The sequence below is a fragment of the Artemia sp. Qi Xiang Cuo genome, chromosome 19, assembly GCF_049724085.1.
Source record: "Artemia sp. Qi Xiang Cuo chromosome 19, ASM4972408v1, whole genome shotgun sequence".
NCBI lineage: Eukaryota > Metazoa > Arthropoda > Branchiopoda > Anostraca > Artemiidae > Artemia > Artemia sp. Qi Xiang Cuo.
In genome coordinates, this window is record NC_142812.1 from 6,086,132 (window position 1) to 6,108,207 (window position 22,076).

Sequence of the window (22,076 nt, forward strand, 5' to 3'; positions counted from 1 at the left end):
TTAAACATTCTAATTCGTGATTTCAGGCACGTCAGATACGAAATACTAAAGTTAACTTCTGAAATAATAAATCCCAGGAACCTAACACTCACGAAAATCTAAAAAACTAGGTCTGAAAATCCAAACAGCTAAATAACTATTCTACTTAATGATTTCAGGCACGTAAAACCACAAAATACTAAAGTTAACTTCTCAAATAATAAACCCCAGGAGTCAAACACACACGAAAATCTAAAAAACCTAGGTCTGAAAATCCCCCAAACAGCCAATTAAATATTCTAATTAATGATTTCAGGCAAGTCAAACTATGAAATACTAAAGTTAACTTCTCAAATAATAAATCCCAGGAACCTAACACCCACAAAAATCTAAAAAACTAGGTCTGAAAACAGGTCTTTAAAATAGGATCTAACGTTCCCTTCGTTCCCCCATTTCTGAGGGCAGGGGAGGGGGAGGGGAGATAATTAACTATTCTAATTCATGATTTCAGGCACGTCAAATCACGAAATACTAAAGTTAACTTCTCAAATAATAAACCCCGGGAACCAAACACCCACGGAAAATCTAAAAAACGTAGGTCTGAAAACCCAACTTGGACTTGCAAACACCAACCCGGACATGCAAACAAAAAGAATCAGACATGTAAACAGAGAAAGACAGGCACTTTAGACATTCAAACCAACAAAGACAAACTCTTCAACTTTCAAACATCAGCCCAGGCCTTCCCCGTGAGGCAGATCCCGTTTATTTTCGATTCTGATTCTTTTTTGTTTTACCTCCAAAATTAACCCCCCCCTCTCCTGCCCACATAAAAGGGGGAACGAAGGGCCTCTGAACCTCCCCCTTGTGGAAGATTGCCATGTATTTACGTTTATTAGTATTTTTGGTTTTCCCTCCAAAATTTACACCCTCCCTCTTCTGCCTCACAGAAATGGAAGAACGAAGGACCTCTGAGTCTTGCCCATGAGGCCTAACCCGTTTATTTTCGAGTCTGATCATTTTTGATTTTCCCGCCCAAATTGACCCCCTCCTTCTCCTGCCCCTCAGAAATGGAGGAACGAAGGACCTCTGAGCCTTGCCCATGAGAAAGATCCCGTTTATTTTTGATTCTGAGTCTTTTTGTTTTTCCTTCTGAAATTGACTCCCCCGCCCCCTCCCCTGCCCTCAGAAATGGGGGAACGAAGGGCATCTGAGCCTTCCCCTTGAGGCAGATCCCGTTTATTTTCGATTCTGATTATTTTTGGTTTTCCCTCCAAAATTGACCTCCCCCCTCCCCTGCCCTCAGATATGTGGGAACGATGGGCCGCTGAGCCTTCCCCTTGAGGCAAATCTCATTTATTTTCGATTCTGAGTGTTTGTGTTTTTCCATCCAAAATTGACCCCCCCCCTCTCCTGTCCCTCATAAATGGAGGAACGAAGGGTCTTTGAGTCTTCCCCTTGAGGCAAATCCTGTTTAATTTCGATTCTGAGTATTTTTGGTTTTCCCTCCAAAACTGACCCCTCCCCTCCCCTGCCCTCAGAAATGGGGGAACGAAGGGAACGTTAGATCCTATTTTAAATTGGCAATACTTATCAAACATCACTTGTGTATTATACAGACCACATCGGAAAGGTAAAGCTAGGTCAAATCACAATGTCATTCTATCGTCGTTAGCCATTTTCATAGACCGATGATGTTTCAAATTTATAACAAATTACCTGAGTTAACAACTCCTTCGGGGTTACCTTAACTGCTAATTCAATTTAATCCTTTTTTTCTCCCCCCTTCATAAAGTCCAATCACTAATTAGAATCATTCACACTCCTATTATTCAAAACATTAATTAATATCGTTCATAGTGTCCAATTTGCGAATCTCATTACCCCTTTTTAAATGTCAATCAAATAATTCTGATTATAGTGTCAAATTTTTTAATAACAAAAAAAAACCTGTCTGCTTTTCAAAATGTTCGTATTTGGAACTCTGTCAGTTAACACTAAGAAGTGAATTGAGTAATCCCCTAGCAATAACTGCAAAAATATTGATACTGGTAGAATGAATGAACTATTCAAACTGTAGAAAATTCTAATCTGAAACTTGAATATATACGAAAAAAAAATAATTGAATATATTGGCAGCTAAATAAGACGCACCGGTTTTCTGACACGGATTTACCCTAAAAGACATGTATACCATGAAGTAGAAATTTAGTCTACGAAAATTATGTCAGAAAACTTGTCCTTCATAACATATTATGCAAGGTCCTAACTAGCACAAGATGGAACATAAAGTAGTAGAAGTATAAGGCCATGTGAGAGGATACTCACTCTCTTTGAAAATAGCATAGGAAGGCCCCAAATGACATAGGAAGGAACATAAAGTAGTAGAATTCAATATGTACATACTACTAACATTCTATGGCTTCTAGGCATTTCTATTTGAGCGGAAAACTACACCTCAAACTTTGTGGAATATGTATTTTCTTGCATGAAACACCAAAATATAATAAAATGTCAAGTTTCGGAGTGTTCCACCACTCGCAAGCAAGTGCAATTGATATTTTTGAATCCGCATGGTCAATTTAGGGGGTGGAGGGTAGGCTAATTCTCGGAGCAGCCCCATTCCGTCGTGGTATGGTTCACGTTTTCAACACCTGGCGTCCGGACTATCATACAATCTACCAAGAATACAACTACCCCAAATCAGTATCAATAAATAAATGAAACCTAAAACGAACAAAAATTAAAATAAATATTAGATTCAAACTCAAATCGAGCATAAATTATTGTAAGTAGGGTTCTATAGCCCTATGCTTTGTAAAAGCCAGCTTATAGTTTGTACCTTACTGAAAAAATATTTAAATGAGTTTACTGAAAAACAATGTGCATTGTCAATTTAATATACATATTCTGATATTTATTCCCTAAAATCTTAATTGATTTTTGATTTCTTAAAGTTACAAAAGTGAAAATATTTCAAAGAATTGTTTTCAGTAAATCGCCAATGACGCAGTAGGTTTTAGGCTTCTGCAGTGAGACGATACCCAAACTCTTATTTGTAGTTATTTTTATTCGATTCAAACTTGATTTGCATATTCTTGATTTTTTGCTATGATTGTTTATTTAATTTCTGTTCGTTTTGGGTTTTATTTATTCTTTAATAGTAATTTCTGGTCGTTTTGAGTTTGAATTTTAACAGGTATTTGTATCTCCTGAACTTAAGTTTAAAATGGCCTTTACTTTTCTTTGAAAAACTTATTTTTCGGAAAGGTTTTTTCTAATTAATAAATACAAAAGATCATGGCAGCGTTGTTTCTGCATTAAATTTTAATCAAACACAAAGATTAATTTTAAAAAACAAAGTTTTTCCGAGGGAAGCAAAGAGCGAAGTTCAAACTTAAATGTACACAAATTATTACTTCACAGTCTATTTAATATATATTAATATAACTAGTATAAATAAACCAACTAACTATGCTTCCCTATGCTTTTAAACTAGCGCTTTACTGAAAACACAAAATAATACAGGAATTTTGGTACGTTGAAAGCAAACCAATTAAGAACACCTTTTATAAAATCAAAATTTTATCAAACCCTTTTAGGATCAAACCGTTTTAAGATAAAGTAACAATCCATTTTAGGATTTCCTTTATTTTTTTTTTACGTTTAATTTGGTATCACTTCTGCACAATGGCTCAGTTCAATGACTGGCTCTCGTTTTGGTTCTTAAAAGGAAATATCATGATTAGTTTGTACAAAAGTTCAAATTAAGGTCATCTTGATAGTATTAGGACAATAGACTAGCTTTAGAATTTGTATCATAGCCTGAAATTCGCTCTTGTATAGAGAGAAATAATCGGATTTCCAGAGTTCATATTATGTCTTATTTGATCTTTATTTCAAGTAATACTAAAGCATATTTCTTACAATTTAAGACTGTATATTACCCACTATTGGTATTTTAGCTGGTGAGATCAAAATGCTGCTTGATAAATCAATCCAATATTTCTGTATGCTGTTAAATTACTTCGCAGTTATTAAAAAAAGTTTTGTTTTTTTAAAATTAATTACATAATATGGTTATAGCTACTTTAGGGATCTCATACATGTCCAATTTGATTGCATAATTTCCATCACGACCGGATGTTCAATTCATATATCTAAAGTTATGCTGATTTTTATGACTTAATAGCATAATAGTTTTATAAGTAGCTTTAAAATCCTGTGTATCTTACACATTTAGAATTAGGATAAATAACCCTGAAATTCCTCAGACCTCTGTGATTCTCAAATAGAACTGGCATTGTCATCCAAGCAGCAATACTAAGCTGAGAAATATTTAGATGAATTTAGCATGCATTTCTGAAAGAAGAAAAAAAAACAAGAAAAAAATTTTTTGATCTCATTAAGGATCATCATGTACTTTTAAGACTAGTTGAAATAATAGTTTCGACTTATCTTGACAGTTAATTAATTTGTCTGATTTCAACCAACGTCATACACAAAATAATATGTTAGACCACACTGCTTTTCCATTTACTAGAAATTAATAGATTTAAACGTGTTTAATTTGTCATATACAAAAACGACGCTTGTGGAGAAAAACAATACAAGGAAGGAGGGAGAAAACACTATAATTAAGGCCGTACCCAGGATTTTTGTTAGGGGTATTTTTTGTATGGGGAGGGTGTACAAAAAGCTTTTAAAAATGCATCAACATTTGTTTATGAGTATTTTCTATTATGTTTTTTTCGAGTTGGGCAAAACTTTTGGGGGGGGAGGGTCAAATCTCCTAACTCCCTCGATATGGCGTTGACTACAATTATAAAGCAATGAAATTAATTAAACAGACGGACTAAAGGATGATGGAACGAAAATCAATAAAAAGCACATCGGGGGCTCACAAATAAAAAGTTATTTTACTATTACTATTCCAAAGTGGGAGATAAAGTAAAATTTTATATTATCCAAAAAAACAAAACAGATTTTCTTGCAACTTTTATACCATGCTTTATTCTATGCTAGTCTATTATGCTTTCCTCGATTAGCAAAAATCTTAGATTAATAATAATAATTTATCTTTAACCCACTATGAACAACAAGGCAAAAGTGGAGTAATAAATTACAAAAAAAGGAAAGAGACCAAAACAAAAACAAAACAATCAAATAGAACAAAACCATGGGAGTAGACCATGGTAAAAAAAGAGGTAAAGAATTCAGCATTGGACTCTACAGTCCCTACCGGCGGGGCTGATCTCCGTTTCTTGGCCCTTCAGCCAGGAAGTGCCATGGGGGTTGGGGGCTAATCATCCTGTGCTTTCGCACACTCTTCCTGTATACCTTCCCCAGATTTCTCCAGGTACCCATTTAGAGCTGGGTTGACTCTGGCTGAAACATTGAAATAGGAGATTCGGACAACTCCTCTGACAAATATCCGATTTACATGACGAAAATGAAGATGAATAGCCGATGTAGCCACATGTAGCCACAATGAATAGCCACATGTAGCCAACAACAAATGAATAGCCAACACGAATGAATAGCCACATGTAGAAAATGAATTAATAACTGTAATACTCAATTACCGAAGAAAAGGAAGGGAAGGTATAGAGTTTGTCGTGGGTATAGAAAACCCACGACAAATTAAAGGGGCAGGAGAAAAAATTGCACTAATAAAACCTAGAACCTCAAATTTATCAATACAAGGATAAAAGTCAATCTTAGAAAACAAATTGGAAACTTTTGAAAACATAGATAGATAGATAAATTGATAGATACACAAACAAGATGTATTCATAATTGTTTAATCATACAGTGAATACATTGTGTTAATCTCCAGAATGTTCCTTGCCCTGTAAAAAAGGGGAATGCACACGTTTTAATTAATCACTAAATCAATAGAAGAAAAAAACTAGATACATTAGTTTAAATCAAATAAATTAAATAATATTAAGTATATTAAATAGACTCCAGTCAATGCTTCAAAACAGGAGAAAAAAGGAAAAAAAGCAAAAAAAAAAAAAAATAATCACATGGGAATAAAAAAAAAAAAATCATAAGTCTTTTGAAAGTGCCAAACGAGTAGCATTCTAGAGCCAAACTGGGAGGGGTATTCCATATAAATGACACGTGACGAGAGGATCAAAATCAGATCTTGGAGTTGGAGTATGCGGAATATGAATGTTGTGAGAACTTCAGAGCTGATAATGCGACTGATTATGGCTGCAGCAGTAGCTGCAACCAAGTAAAGAGCGAACCACAGCCCGTTGTGAGCAAAAGTTAAAAAACGCGTTTTGAGAAAAACTGCCTAAAAAAAAAGCAACCAAAGCTTAAAAAACGCGTTTTGGAAAGAACTACCTACTGATAAAAAATTTCCATTTACACTGATTCAGGAATGGTAACTATTTTCTCGGTTAATCTGAAAAGTAAAAGAATATTGCAAAAACTTATGGTGATATCGAAAAAGATCCTGAAATCCCTTGAAATGGCGTCAGACATTGTATAGAAGTTTGAACTTGTTTACAGATTATTTTAAATTAGAACGTGTTTTCAGGAAGGATCTGTAATAATTTTAATAAGAGGGTAATGTAATCCTTTTTGACAGATTGTTTAGCATATGTTTTCAAATGACCAAAAAGATTGAGGGCAGCTTGCCCAACTTCCACCCCAACCCTCTTCCCCCAAAATCGTCTGATCAAAATTTTGAGATAGCCATTTTGTTCAACATAATTGAAAGGTCCAATAATTAGGCTTTTAGTGATGAAATGGCCCTCCGTAGTTTTTGGGAAAAGGGCTGTGAGTTACGCCATTTTGGTGCTAAAATTATAAATAACTTCAATTTAGTAGGCTATATGATTATACGTAGAGCCTGTCTTTGTTAAGGCTGACCACGGTAATTCTTAACCAATACTGTTTTACCAACTACGCCAAAAATCACGATTAACCGCCAAAATTTGAGCGATTTTGAGCTTGATTTTTCTTTTCTGATAATTTCTGGATAAAAAAAATTGGCTTCACTATTTTTTATATTTTATTTTATTATTTCTGAAAAAAATTTAAACCAAGTGATTCGAATTTGTCAATTCATTGTCAGTCTCTGAAGAAAGGGTTTTAAGTTACTCAATTTGCCCATTGTTCACATGTAGAATAGTATTTGTTATTAGAAAATATTTGGACATTTTTAGGGTGGTATTTTTGCAAGGGGGTGGAGTAATTTTCCGCAGGAAGAGTTTTCCATGGGAAGCACGTTTCTGAGGAAACTTTCTGGGAGAAATTTACACAGCGCAGGGGGGGGGGGATTTCCTGGCATTATTTAAAAAACCGTCACAAATTAAATAGAAGAAATTCAACTTGATTCAAGGATCAACATTAAAACTTAAAAAGAACAGAAATTATTTCATATAAGAGCCCCCCCCCAGAAAAAAAATATGGTATTGTTCTATTTGAATTAATTAAATTCTATTTAAATTAAAACTGGCAGAGATTAATTTTTAAAAAAAGTCCTCAGGGAAGTAAAGAGGAAGTTGAAATTTAAAAGAACAAAAGTTATTGCTTCCCAGTAAAAGAAAAACAAAATAACAACTGGTGATATTTCCCTATGCTTATATGATTGTAGGAAAACTAACGCTTTAGTGAAAATAAAAAAAGGCAAACATAAAAAATCCAAGAATGTTTTCTTGCCAACAGACTAACCTAAAACGCTTTTCATAGTTTTACTCCTGCTGTGATATCAGTAGTTTCTGCATGGTATTAAAATTATCTTAAAATATAAGCATAAAAATAAATAATATTTTAATAGCCGCGAATTCATTGAAATTAATACGAAAATAATGGATTCATTTATCAGGTGACATCGTGGTCTTACCATCTGTATTGCCATCTATATTATACCATCTCAATATACCATCTATATTACAGTGTGTAATATACAATTTTAAACATGTAAAAAACACGCTTTAGTATTACTCGAAATGTAGAACAAATAAACCAGAGTATGAACTTAAGAAATCCGGTTATTTTCTCTCTATACAATGGACAATTTCAAGCTATGATACAAATTTTAAATCTAGTCTATAGTTCTAATACTATCAAGATGGCTTCACTTAGGACTTATCTACAAACTAATCATGAAATGTGCTTTATAGAGCCAAACGAGATCCAATCATTTTACTGAACTCATTGTGCAGAAGTGATACCAATTTCAACGATAAAAAAGTTGAGCAACAATCCTAAAATGTTTTTTTTTAAAGTGTCCTTAATCAGTTTGCTTTCATTCTGCAGAAAATCTTATCCTGTTTTGTGTTTTCAGTAAAGCGCTAGTTTTCTATAATCATACAAACATAGGGAAATATTATCAGTTGGTTTATTTGCGCTAGTTTTATCAATATATGTTAGATAGAATGTGAAGCATGAATTCGTTTTCGTTTTAAGTTTCAGTTTTGCTCTTTACTTCCCTCACAAGAACTTTTTTAAAATTAATCAGATACAGAGAGTGAAGTAAATCTAAAGGGCCTGGGAATATGACCGTGTAGCTGAAGGAAAGTGAAAGATGCATAGGAAAGAATAGAAAGTTTTTCAACATCAGGTAACGTTTTAGTTGCTGAACGATTTAAATTCTGGACAAAATTTATAGGTTTAGTGTAAGTGCTGCAAAACGGTGTAAGGAAAGCAGGAAAACTAGACATCCACATAACTAGGTAGTGAAAACCATAAGAATGAATTAAACTGTGAAATACGATTTTCAGAACTGAACCGAACGACTTTGCTTGTTTCTATATAACAGTTAGGCCTATAGATCAACCGCATAAGCAAGATATGACACATCTTACAGCCCAGTAAAATATTTGGATCTAATTTCGTCTAATACCCCAAGAATACACATTTTACAGGTCAGTGAGGTCGCTCTCCACTGACAGTTTGTTACTGCGAGCAGTTTGATCTAACGCTTTTTTAAATTTGAGAGAGGCTACTAGTTGCTCCTTCTTCAACACCTTTTTTACATTCTAGTCTAATATTTTTACAACAATGCTTCAAGAGTAGTAACTAAACCTATAAAAATTACCTCTTCAAATATTATCAGGAGGGGGAGGGTCAGGAATATAAAAATGAATTACAGCTTCGTCATCTCTACGGTTTTCTAGGTTATTTCTTCCAGCAAATGTTTTTTTAATAGGGATACCTCCCAGAGATACCGGCGGGAACAAAGTAGTCAATTCCCTCTGGGTAACTAGAATCTTTATTCTAGTTACAAAGACGTCTTCCAGAGAAATTGCCTATGGATTGTTTTGAGTACCCGACTAACTGACCGTATCTTAAACAGTAAGCTGTACGAAAAGTGTGGCTCAATTCCGCTTTCTAGGGCTATAGCGAGGGAAAAGTGGAGATGGCTAGGGCAGGTTCAGTGGACGAAGGAGGACAGATTGCCAAAGATTGTTATTTTCGATCAACCGTCTAGGGCGAAAGCAGGTTGTCTAAGGCTGGGGTAGAAGGAAGTCGCAAGGAAAGATTTAAGGGAAATAGGAACTTTCTGGGAGGATGTAAAGAGGGAAGCTTTAAATAGATTTGGATGTGGGAGGAGCGCGCGTAGCTGTGTTGGGATCAGGCGGCTTGGTGCTTCAGTGACTTGTTAGTAGTAGTAGTAGTATTAAGACAATGAGAAATATTCCCATTTAAATTTTGATAGAATAAAAAATCTTGGTAGCACTTGCTCCCTCATTGACCTAGAAATTTCCTGGCGGTGCTGGAGATTTTCTGGCAGGAGAGTAGTACCTCTATTGACCACCGTTCGATTTAATCAAGTATGATTTATGACAGTAGCCCTTCTTTCTGCATTTTCCCGGAAATGAGTCTTTTATAGCAAAAGGGCAACCTATTCAGAAATCTAAACCGCATATGTAAACAAAATGGTGTTTTAGTTTTATGGTTCAAATTAAAAAAATTACCTGAATTTATTAATAGCATATTCTCCTAATTCGTAGAATTTGATTTCTTCCGAAAATACATCTAAGGGGACATTGACTGGTCTTCGAAGTCTACCCCCACTTTGGTAGTAATACAATATGGCGTCAAAACACGGTCTATTTCGATCAAAGAAATATTCATTTCGAAGTGGATCAAAGTATCGAATCCGACGTGCAGGATCACCTAACAGTGTATCAGGAAATTGATTTAAAGTTCTAAGCTGGGTCTCAAACCTTAGTCCACTAACCTGAAAAAATTAGAAATTATCCAAAGCCACAAACAGCAAACTTATGTTTTTAATGGAAAGAAAATCTGATTGAAGGTCAAAGCCGACTATAAATATACATATATTGTTATGTATTTTTATATTTAAATATGACTGAATATATACATTCATGTATATATATATATATATATATATATATATATATATATATATATATATATATATATATATATATATATATCCTGCTTATTAGTAGAAGCAAATTTTTTTTGTCTAAAATGGTGGATAATGTGAGAAAAGGTTTTTTAGATATTGGACTTAATTTAAATGTTGAAAAGTGCAAGTATCTTTTTTTCAACGGTAGATGCTACGAATTCTCCATTAAAATGTAATTATTCTTCTATATGTTCAGTTGATAGCCTACGTTGGCTTGGTATTACTCTTTGTAATAATTAATTTTAAAAAACAAAGATTTTCCGAGGGAAGTAAAGAGCGAAGTTGAAACTCAGAACGAACAAAAATTACTACTTCACAGTCTATCTAACATATATCAATAAAACTAATGCAAATAAATCAACTGGTGATATTTCCCTATGTTTGGATTACAGAAAACTAGCGCTTTACTGAAAACACAAAACAATATAAGAGTTTTGGTACGGTAAAAGCAAACCTTTTAAGGACACTTTTAACAGTATAAAAGTAAAGCATTTTAGATTGTTTTTTTTCTTTTTTTTAGTTTGGCATCACTTCTGCACAATGAGCTTAGTTCAATGATTGACTGTCGTTTTGGATCTGAAAAAGACATTTCATGATTATTTTGTTGACAAGTTCGAAGTGATGGAATCTGGATAGTATTAGGACAACAAACTCGTCCGAAACTCTAGAAAACGGGTTTTTGATACCAATAGATGCATCAAAAGAATCAGATTTCAATGCTGATTTCAAATATATAACTTTGATCAAGTTAGATGCTACCCATCAAAAGTTACGCGCCTGAGAAAATTTGGCTGATTTTCAAAAAAAGGGGGAAAGACCCCCTAAAAAGTATAGAACCTTAATGAAAATCACACCATCATATTCAGCGTATCAGAGAACCCTACTGTACAGGTTTCAAACACATTCTTACAAAAATGTGGAATTTTGCATTTTTTGCCAGACGAAAGATCACGGATGCGTGTTTATTTGTTTTTTTTGTTGTTTTTTTTCAGGGGTGATCTTATCGACCCAGTGGTCCTAGAATATCGTAGGAGGACTCAGTGGAACGGAAATCAAAAGTTCTAGTGCCCTTTTTAAGTGACCCGAAAAATGGAGGGCAACTAGGCCCCTTCCCACGCTTATTTTTTTCCCAAAGTCACCCGATCAAAATTTTGAGATAACCATTTTGTTCAGCATGGTCGAAAATATGATAAATATGTCTTTTAGGATGACTTTATCCCCCGAAGTCCCCAGGGGGAGGGCTAAAATTTATGAACTTTACCCAATGTTAACATATAGTATTGGTTATTGGGAAGTATACAGAAGTTTTCAGGTGGGTTTTTTTCGGGTAGTGGGAGATAAGGGGGGGTTGGGGGTTATGTTGGAGGATCTGTCCATGAAGGAAGTTTTCATGGGGGAAGGAAAATTGCCATGAAGGGGGCGCCGGACTTGCCAGCATTATTTATTAGTTATTGGGAAGTATACAGACATTTTCAGGAAGGATTTTTTTCTGGAGGAGAGGGGACTAGAGGAGGGGGTTACTCTGGAGAATATTTCCGTGGAGGATGTTTTTTTGGGGTAAGGGACATTTCTATGAAGGGGGCGCCGAATTTCCAAGCATTATTTAAAAAACGATCAGAAATTAAATAAAAAAAAACAAGTTTTTTTAACTGAAAGTAAGAAGCAACATTAGAACTTAAAACGAACAGAAATTATAACGTATGTGAGGGGGCTCTCCCCCATGTCAATACCTCGCTCTTTAAGCTACAGTTTTTTTTATTGCTTTCAAAAGAGCTATCTCGTCTAATTAAACGGCCTGTGTGATTCAGGGGTTTGTGAATCAAAATTTTTTTTAACTTTTATCGTGAAGAACGTGGCATTGACTAAGGGGAGAACCCCCTCATATACGTAATAACATATACGTAATAAGAAAAAACAATAAAAAAACAAGAGATACGGCTCAATAGTAATCGAAATTTTTAAAAACGGAATTTTCATGTCAATAAATGTATCAAAAGAATGTGTTTATAATGCTGATTCTAAATATATAAATTTTATTAAGTTTAGTATTACTCATCAAAGGCTACGAGTCAGAAAAATTTTACTCAATTTTTTTATGAGGGGGGAAACATCCCCTACACGTGAAAGATTTTTAATGAAAATCACACCGTCAGATTCAGCGCATCAGAAAACCCTATTACATAGGTTTCAACCTCATATCTGCAAAAATCTGCAACTTTGTATTTTTTGCCAGAAGAAAAATATACGAATATAGCAGTTAGTTACGTAAGTTAATTTGTAAAGACATCCATTTAGCAAAAGAAAAGTAAAATTTTTATGCAAATTTTCTTTACTTATTCAATGACGGTGAGCCAAAATAAAAGCTGCATTAACTAAAAAACGATCAGAAATTGAATAAAAAAACAAGTTTTTTAAACTGAAAGTAAGGAGCGACATTAAAACTTAAAACGAACAGAAATTATTCCGTATATAAAAGGGGCTGTCCTCTCCTCAACGCCTTGCTGTTTACGATAAAGTTTGACTTTCTCACAACTCTATTTTTTTTAAACAATAAAAAAATTTAGCGTAAAGAGCAAGGCGTTGAGGAGGGGACAGTCCCTTTCATATACGGACTAATTTCTGTGCGTTTTAAGTTTTAATGTTGCTCCTTACTCTCAGTTTAAAAAACTTGTTTTTTTTTTATTTAATAACTATAATAACGGGAGACAGACTATAATTTCCCTGAACAAGATTTTGAACTATGTTGATTCCAATGGTATACTTTATTTTTGATCTGACGCCATTTTCGAGGGGTTTCAGGCTTTTTTCGAAATTACCATAAATTTCTTTTCGCAATAAACTTTGATTTTTAAACGAACGGAAATAAAAGTTACTATTCCTGAATCATCGTCAGACGGCAATTTTTTTCACTAGGCAGTTTTCTTTCTAAACGCGTATTTTAACTTTTGGTTACTATGGGCCACAGTTTATAGAATTATCCAGTAAGTTTATCGCAGATCATTTCTGGTCTTCATTCTCGGTACGAACAAAAAGCTCCTCCCACTTATTTCTACATTAGCGGGTTAGTCTGTTTCCGTCAATCAATGAAAAATGGTTACACAGTGCATTATTCGTAATAGCGGGTTTCCACTTGTTTCGTGTCCAAGAGAAATCTGACTTGTCTACTCGTGAAAAGATCTAATGCCGCTTATGTTTATATCTGCAAAAACGTTCTCTGGAGCACTCGCACCTTGGTCCGGGTTTTTATAATGGATGAGATAGGGTATGATCATACTGCTAATTCTATAAACTGTGCTATGGGCTGTTGTTCGCTCTTTAGGCTACTAGGTTGCAGCTACCGCTGTAACCACGGTATGTTTTGTTTTCGTCAGTCAGCTGTTAGGGACGCATGTACCAAGATTAGATGTGGGTATTCCAAGATTGTTGCAAATCGGTCGAAGTACAATCGCAAGGTTTTAGTGTCGCTGTGCTGTTTTCTGTGACCATGCTATTTTGTAACTGTCAGGTAAATACATTTTGCTTAGGAGGAATGATCTATCTAAATTAAGGAAATGCTATTATCGGTATTGCAAATTTTTGTTGTATCTTCCGTTGTCATTTCATAATCGCCGTACCATCAAAAAGTATAACGCACCTGATATAAGTGAAAAACTTCGTGATTTACATATAAAACTGTCTGCAAATGCCTAGGTCTCCTCACAATGGTCTAATTCGTTTGTTTCGCTGATTTTTCTTTTTATTATCTGTCCATACTGTAAGTGCTCTGTGTCTTTATTTTTTCTTTCCTTTTTCTCTTTACTCCACTATTTTTCATATTGTTTGTGCAGTGGGTTATAAATAAATTATTATTAATTCATATATATATATATATATATATATATATATATATATATATATATATATATATATATATATATATATATATATATATATATATATATATATATATATATATATATATATATATATATATTATATATATATATAAATATATAATCGCCATTGCTCTAAAAGCCTTAGGCCCTTGGCAATACAAAATGACAAATTTGATTCTAATTAACTTACACTACATAAAAATAAAGATTACGTATATAACAAAAAAAATTCTGTGTTCGATTGCTAGCCTGAAAAATCTTTCACTGAAAAAAACACTCATCAAACAGTTCGTGATAACGAACTGTAACTAAAGAGCGACTCACTCCAATGCTAACCGAAACTCTAAAAAACTGAATTTTTGTTAACAATATCTACTTCACAAAAGTCGGCTCTTTATGCTGATTCCAAGTATAAAAAATCTATTAAGCTTAATGTAACTTGTCAGGAGCCACGGGCCTTAGAAGGTTTGCATGATTTTTGAAAAAAAGGGAAAATACCCCAAAAAGTTGAGGGTTCCTAAGAAAAATCACACTATCAGATTCAGCATATGTGAGAACCCTATTGTAGAGGTATCAAGCTGTCTACAAAAAAATGTACATATCTACAAAACAGATATCTATATACAAAAATCTAGAATTTTGTAATTTTTGCCAGACAGAAGATCACGGATGCGTGTTTATTTTTTCAGGGGTGATCGTATCTAACCAACGGTCCTAGGACATCGAGAGAGGACTAATTCGAACGGAAATTAAAATTTTTAGTGCCTTTTGAAGAGACCAAAAGGATTGAGAGGCCATTTGCTCTCCTCCTACACCCCTTTTTTCGCCAAACCTATCCGATCAAATTTTGAGATCACCTTTCGATTCAGAATAGTTGAAATATCCAGTAAATATGCCTTTGGGGTTGACAAGACCCCATATAGCTCCCTTGGGAAAAGGGCTGTAAGTTAAGCAATTTCCCATTGTTCACAAATAGTAGGCCTATTTGTTATTGGGAAATGTACGGATATTTTTTGGGAGAAATTGTCTGTCGGGAGGGAGGGAAGACTTTCTGTGTAGACAAAAAGTTTTTCGGGGGAAATTTTACATGGAAGTGAGGGAAGGGAAGGTGATTTCCTGGCATGAAATTTTCCAGGAGATTTTACATTGGGGCGAGGGAAGGAAGGTGATTTCCTGGCATGATTTGAAAAACAGTCAGAAACTAATTTTTGAAAAACATTTTTTCGACTAAATTTAAGGAGTAACATTAAAGCTTAAAAGGAGCAGAAACTATTTCGTAAATGAGACGACCACCCTTTTCTCAGCCCTCACTCTTTGCGCTAAAGTTTCGATTTTTTCTCAATTATTTAAGAAAGACTCCTCAAACACAAGGCCCTTCGAGTTCGAGTGAGAAGTGTTTTTAAAATCTTTAAGACTTTAGCGTAAAGAGCAAGGGTTGAGGAAGAGGTAGTCCTCCTGATATAGGAAAAATTGAGTTCGTTTTAAGTTCTAATGTTGCTCCTTACTTTTAGTCGAAAAGACTCGTTATTTTTTTTGTTTTAAATGAATAATTCACTACACTCCCCAGCCATCTTTCATCAACACTCTTTATGCAACGTATGACCGGTACTCTCCACCATATCTCCCCAAATAGGGCCAAAGCAAGAACCATCCCGCTCTTGCCTTCTCCCTAAATATTTTATTCTTGTCCTAAGTGGTAAACCATTAACCCCCAATTTAATAATTTTAAGTCTTATTTTCTTAAAAACTTTCGCCTCAGACCACTGTATATAGATATAATACAGTACAATCATTCTCTATCTCAACCATTATACAAACCCGGACCGAGATGCAAGTGCTCCGGACAACATTTAAACAACCATAAACATAAGCGACATTCGATTTTTTCATGGGTAGACAATTCAGATTTTTCTTGAACGCGAAATTTGGCTTTAACATTGTACACTAACCCGCTAATGACAGGTTAAATGGGAGGAGCTGCTTGTACACGTCGAGGATGTAGTGCCAAAAATCACTGACCTGTGATCTTACTGTTATATTATTTATATACAGTGCCTCAGACACACAAAACACAATTGAAAAAGCAGTTCGAGTGATATACGACAAGGTTGGGATTCTAAATTTGCAAATAAAGGGTATGATATAAATTACAATTCCCTGTGAGGGCAAGGGTACAAGTCCCAGTGTTGCTGGTTGTTTCCTTTGGAACTGGGGTCAGTGGCGGGATTCTTAACACTCAGCCAGACTCGACCCAGCTCTAAATGGGTACCTGAAGAGATCTGGGGAGGGTAAACAGGATGGATGTGCAAAAATATAGGATGGCTGTCCATTATCCCCCCATTGCACTCCTGGATAAAGGGCCACGAAACAGAGATCACCATCGCCGGTATGGAATGTAAAGTCCAATGCCGTTACCGCTTAACTTTAACTTTACCGCTTTTTTATATTTATATATTGCTGACAGTAGAAAAATTTGTTCCAGATTCTGTAAAACTATTGTCAATAACCAATAAATTCGTACAATGAGATTATTCAAGATACTTTTTTTCACTGCTTGATCCAGCCTAATGTTTTCTACTGTCGAGTAATGTGGATGTCATGTTTCTTTTCTTTTTTAGAACCCTTTCTAAGAAATATAAAAAGCTAGAAACCTCTTGAAGTAAACTAGTCGTTCAAGAGCTATTCTAGTACTTGATCTTGAATCACTTTATATTCATTCAAGTGCATGTTTTATTTTTTATGGGCTCCCAGACCCCCTCAAGGTGACCTCCCAGAGTCCCTTAGTATTCTGCCAAAATTTTAAATAAAATCTAACTAAAATCATATCCGTAATATAATTCATTTTCAAATGCCTTTCGATATATCCGTAATGGATGGAGTTCAATCCTACAAAAGCAAGTCACATTCTATGGAGCATAATGGAGGAACCGGATGAGATGGCATCCGTTTGAACTCTTCTGAAAAAACATTAAAAATTATTAGCTCCTCAAAACTTTTTTTTCTTTCTTTCGTCAAGGATTGGTTGAAGTCTATTTAGTTATTTTGTGAGTGACATGGAAATTCTTAGAATTAAATTTTGTCCCTCATATTTTTAGTGTTTAAATGACATTTCTGTCTTAGATTCCCTTTATAGGTTATGAAACCTTTTTGGGGTTTCGTACCATATATTTGTAGAATGCTTACTTTATTATGAACATTTTTACATGAAAATTGTAATATCTAAAACTCTGTTTCCCAAATGTACGTCTTTGTGAGAAAAGAGATGCTTAACACATTCTTCAAATAAATGGATTCTTCCAAAGGTGGAACTTCATAGTTTTGGAGTCTAAGACTAAGAATCCTAGACTCTAAGAGTCTTCTTAAGTCTCATAGAGTCTTAGACTCTAAGAGACTTAAGAGTCTTAAAAAGTAAGATTCTTCTTAGTTTTCATTTGTAAGACTGAATGTATTGCATAAGAATACAACACAAGACCGTTCTTTTGATTTTTCGACATCCAACTTCTCGATTTTTATTTTTGTTGGACCTTACTTTTTTGTTGCTTTATCCAATTCTCGTAAACATTTTAATCAATCATAAATTTCATATTTTCTATTTTAACCAACTATGTTTGACAATAATTAATTAAATAAAAAAATTTTCAAAAAGAAAAAAAAAATTTGAAAAAGAAATTTTTCAAAGGAAAGTAAAGAGTAAAGGAGAGTAAACAATTCAAGCTTAAAACGAAAATAAATAATTGTCAATAAATAAATGAAGCCCCCAAAAACAGAATCAAACAGTTCGTTGTAACGAACTGTAAGTAAGGAGCGACCCTGCTCAATGGTAACCGAAACTCTAGAAAACGGGTTATTGATACCAATAGATATATCAAAAGAATAAGATTTCAATGCTGATTTCAAATATATAACTTTTATCAAGTTTAATGCTACCCATCGAAAGTTACGCGCCTGAGAAAATTCGGCTGATTTTCAAAAAAAGGGGGAAAGACCCTCTAAAAATTATATAACCTTAATCAAAATCACACCATCATATTCAGCGTATCAGAGAACCCTACTGTAGAGGTCTCAAGCTCCTATCTACAAAAATGTGGAATTTTACATTTTTTGCCAGAAGAAAGATCACGGATGCGTGTTTATTTGTTTGTTTGTTTGTTTGTTTGTTTGTTTGTTTTTTTCCCCAGGGGTGATCTTATCGACCCAGTGGTCCTAGAATATCGTGGGCGGGCTCATTGGAACGGAAATTAAAAGTTCTAGTGCCCTTTTTAATTGACCAAAAAAAAATGGAGGGCAACTAGGCCCCCTCCCGCGCTTATTTTTTTCCCAAAGTCACCCGATTAAAATTTTGAGATATCCATTTTGTTCAACATGGTCGAAAATATGATAAATATGTCTTTTAGGATGACTTAATCCCCCGAAGTTCCAAGAGGGAGGGCTAAAAGTTATGAACTTTACCCAATGTTAACATATAGTATTGGTTATTGGGAAGTATACAGAAGTTTTCAGGAGGTTTTTTCTGGTAGTGGGAGGGAAGGGTGGGTCGGTGGTTAGGTGGGAGGATCTGTTCATGAAGGAAGTTTTCATGGGGGAAGGGAAATTGCCATGAAGGGGGCGCCGGACTTGCCAGCATTATTTATTGGTTATTGGGAAGTATACAACCAGTTTCAGGAAGGATTTTTTCTGGAGGGGGGGGGGGATCGAGTAGGGGGTTAATCTGGAGAATAATTCCGTGGAGGCTGTGTCTTTGGGGTAAGGGACATTTCTAGGAAGGGGGCGCCGGATTTCCAAGCATTATTTAAGAAACGATCAGAAATTAAATAAAAAAAAACAAGTTTTTTCAACTGAAATGTAAGAAGGAATATTAGAACTTAAAACGAACAGAAATTATAACGTATGTGAGGGGGTTCTCCCCCAAGTCAGTACCTCGCTCTTTACGCTACAGTTTTTTTTAGTGCTTTCAAAAGAGCTATCTATTCTAATTAAACGGCCTTTGTGATTCAGGGGTTTCTGAATCTAAATTTTTTTTAACTTTTAACGTAAAGAGCGTGGTATTGACTAAGGGGAGAACCCCTTCATATAAGTAATAACATATACGTAATAAAAAAAACAATAAAAAAACAAGCGATACGGCTCAATAGTAATCGAAACTTTTAAAAACGAAATTTTGATGTCAATAAATTTATCAAAAGAATGTGTTTATAATGCTGATCCTAAATATATAAATTTTATTAAGTTTAGTATTACTCATCAAAGGCTACGAGCCTGAGAAAATTTACTCGATTTTTTAAAGAGGGGGAAACATCCCCTACAAGTGAAAGAATTTTAATGAAAATCACACCGTCAGATTCAGCGTATCAGAAAACCCTATTACATAGGTTTCAAGCTCATATCTGCAAAAATCTGCAACTTTGTATTTTTTGCCAGAAGAAAAATATACGAATATAGAAGTTAGTTACGTAAGTTAATTTGTAAAGACATCCATTTAGCAAAAGAAAAGTAAAATTTTTATACAAATAAAAGCTGCATTAACTAAAAAACGATCAGAAATTAAATAAAAAAAACAAGTTTTTTAAACTGAAAGTAAGGAGCGACATTAAAACTTAAAACGAACAGAAATTATTCCGTATATGAAAGGGGCTGTCCCCTCCTCAACGCCTCGCTCTTTACGCTAAAGTTTGTACTCTGTCTCACAACTTTATGTTTTGAAACAATAAACAAACTTTAGCGTAAAGAGCGAGGCGTTGAGGAGGGGACAGCCCCTTTCATATACGGAATAATTTCTGTTCGTTTTAAGTTTTAATGTTGCTCCTTACTTTCAGTTTAAAAAACTTGTTTTTTTTATTTAATTCACAATAAAGAGTCTAATCAAACTTAAAAATAAACAGAAACTACTAGGGCTAACGCCTTCTAAAAACCAAAACGTTATTTAGGCTTTACTGGAAACAATTTTTATTTGAAGCTATTTGTTTTTATTTATCATAAATTTGGAAACAAAAACACCCTAATAACCAAGATTACAGTTAGTACTAATATTCTTAGATTAACGGTTTGATATATATTTAGATAATAATTCATAAGGTTTCAGACATGTCGTAATTATTTACGTGATGACACGTAAACACCTTTAAGATAGCACGTTTAAAATATATTTTGTTTTCAATAAAGAGCAAATGATGGACTAGTTTTAGATTGCTTTGGGGCATCAGTCCTAATCCTGTTGTGGTAGTTTTTGCTCTTTTTTAATTTGATTTGATTATCTGTTGTAATCTTTGTTTGTTTTGAGTTTTATTTATTTACTGATAATGATTTATCTTCATTTTAAACTTGAATTGTTACTTGAGTTTATTTTGACTTTTCTTTGGTTTAATGTTACTTTTCTTTGAAAAATTTTTTCAAAAATTTTTCTCTACTTTTCTTTTAAAAGTAATTTCTCTTTACTTTTCTTTGAAAAATTTTTCATATTGAAAAAGTATTTTTCAAATTTTTTAACCAATGATTGTTTTTTCATTGGTTAATGAAAGGAATACTTGTAAACCCTTTTTCGGTTTTCCTTCTTAAGAATCACGATTTTGGCTTGATATTTATATTTTGAGCAAAATTTTCCTTAGTAATATTTGCCCTATGGGTGCAATAATACTTGCACCTCTTGCATCCCTTGCAAATACATCGTTTTGAAATTACCTATGCCTAGGTTTCTTCTCCTTTAGTTCCGTCTTCCTCAATAGTTTCAACCTGTTACCCTCGGACGTTCCTAAGATATTGCGATACACATTTTTGACAACCTATATGAATTTCCCCTCTTTTTATTTTGTTTTACATCACAATAAACATACCCTGAAAGCTTCAACTTAATACCCTCTTTCCTAAGATATTGCAGATACGCCGTTTTGACAACTGGGATGAATATAGTGTCGTTTGATTTAGTTGAATATTCCCTGAAAATGTCCCTAAAATAACCTTTACTATTACTGTGATATTTTTAATACACAGTTTTGGAAATACAGATGTGTTAATGTCTTTTGATTTAGTTCATTATGACCCTCAAAATTTTCAATATAATACCCTTAACCGTTCCTAAGATGCTGTGAGTAAGCCCTTTGGGCAACCTGGATGAGTATATTATCTTTGATTTATTTTTACATCCCCCTCAACATGCCCTGAAAGGTTCAACTTAATACCCTAAGCTGCTCGTGAGATATTGCAGATACGCCCTTTTGACAACCTGAATGCACATAGCGACCTTCCGCTAGTTGATGACCTGCCTCCATATCCCATTAAAGTTTTAACTTTATATTCTCAGACATTCCTAAGATATTGCATATACACCTTTTTGACAATCTGGATGAACATAGTGTCTATTGATTTAGTTTTAAATCACCATTAAAATGCCCCTAAAGTTGAAACTTAGTATTCTTAGGTATCCCCAAGATATTGCAGATACAGTCTTTTGATAACCTGGATGCACATACTTTCATCGGTTAACTCAACATCCCCTGAAAGTTTCAACTTAATACCCTTCGCCGCTGTTAAAATATTTCAGATGCGCCTTTTTGATGAGCAGGATGTATCTTGTGTCTTTTGATTTAGTTCAACATTCCGTACAGCATTCCCTGTAAGTCCCAACATAAGAAAGGGACTTACCCCTTGAAAGTTTCAAGCTAAAACCGTAGCGTTCTTTTATAGCCCCTCAGCATGCCCTAAAAATTCCTTAATACCCTCAAGGCGCTTCTGACACATGTTGGGTGACAAAGTGTATATACGTAATAATTTTTGTTAATTTTAAGTTTGAATGCTGCTGCTTACTTTCAGTTGAGAGCTTATCTTTT

General features: G+C 34.2%; 1 protein-coding gene across 5 annotated transcripts in view; it reads right to left on the reverse strand.

Moving 5' to 3' along the window:
• The window catches only part of Sh (Potassium voltage-gated channel protein Shaker), a 338,900-nt gene that overhangs the window by 210,764 nt on the left and 106,060 nt on the right, over nucleotides 1-22,076 (reverse strand). For all 5 annotated transcript variants that reach the window (XM_089105495.1, XM_089105496.1, XM_089105497.1 and 2 more), the window contains exon 3: nucleotides 9,921-10,186. In XM_089105495.1, coding sequence (XP_088961621.1) covers nucleotides 9,921-10,186 — 266 coding nt within the window. The remainder of the gene's footprint in view (nucleotides 1-9,920; nucleotides 10,187-22,076) is intronic.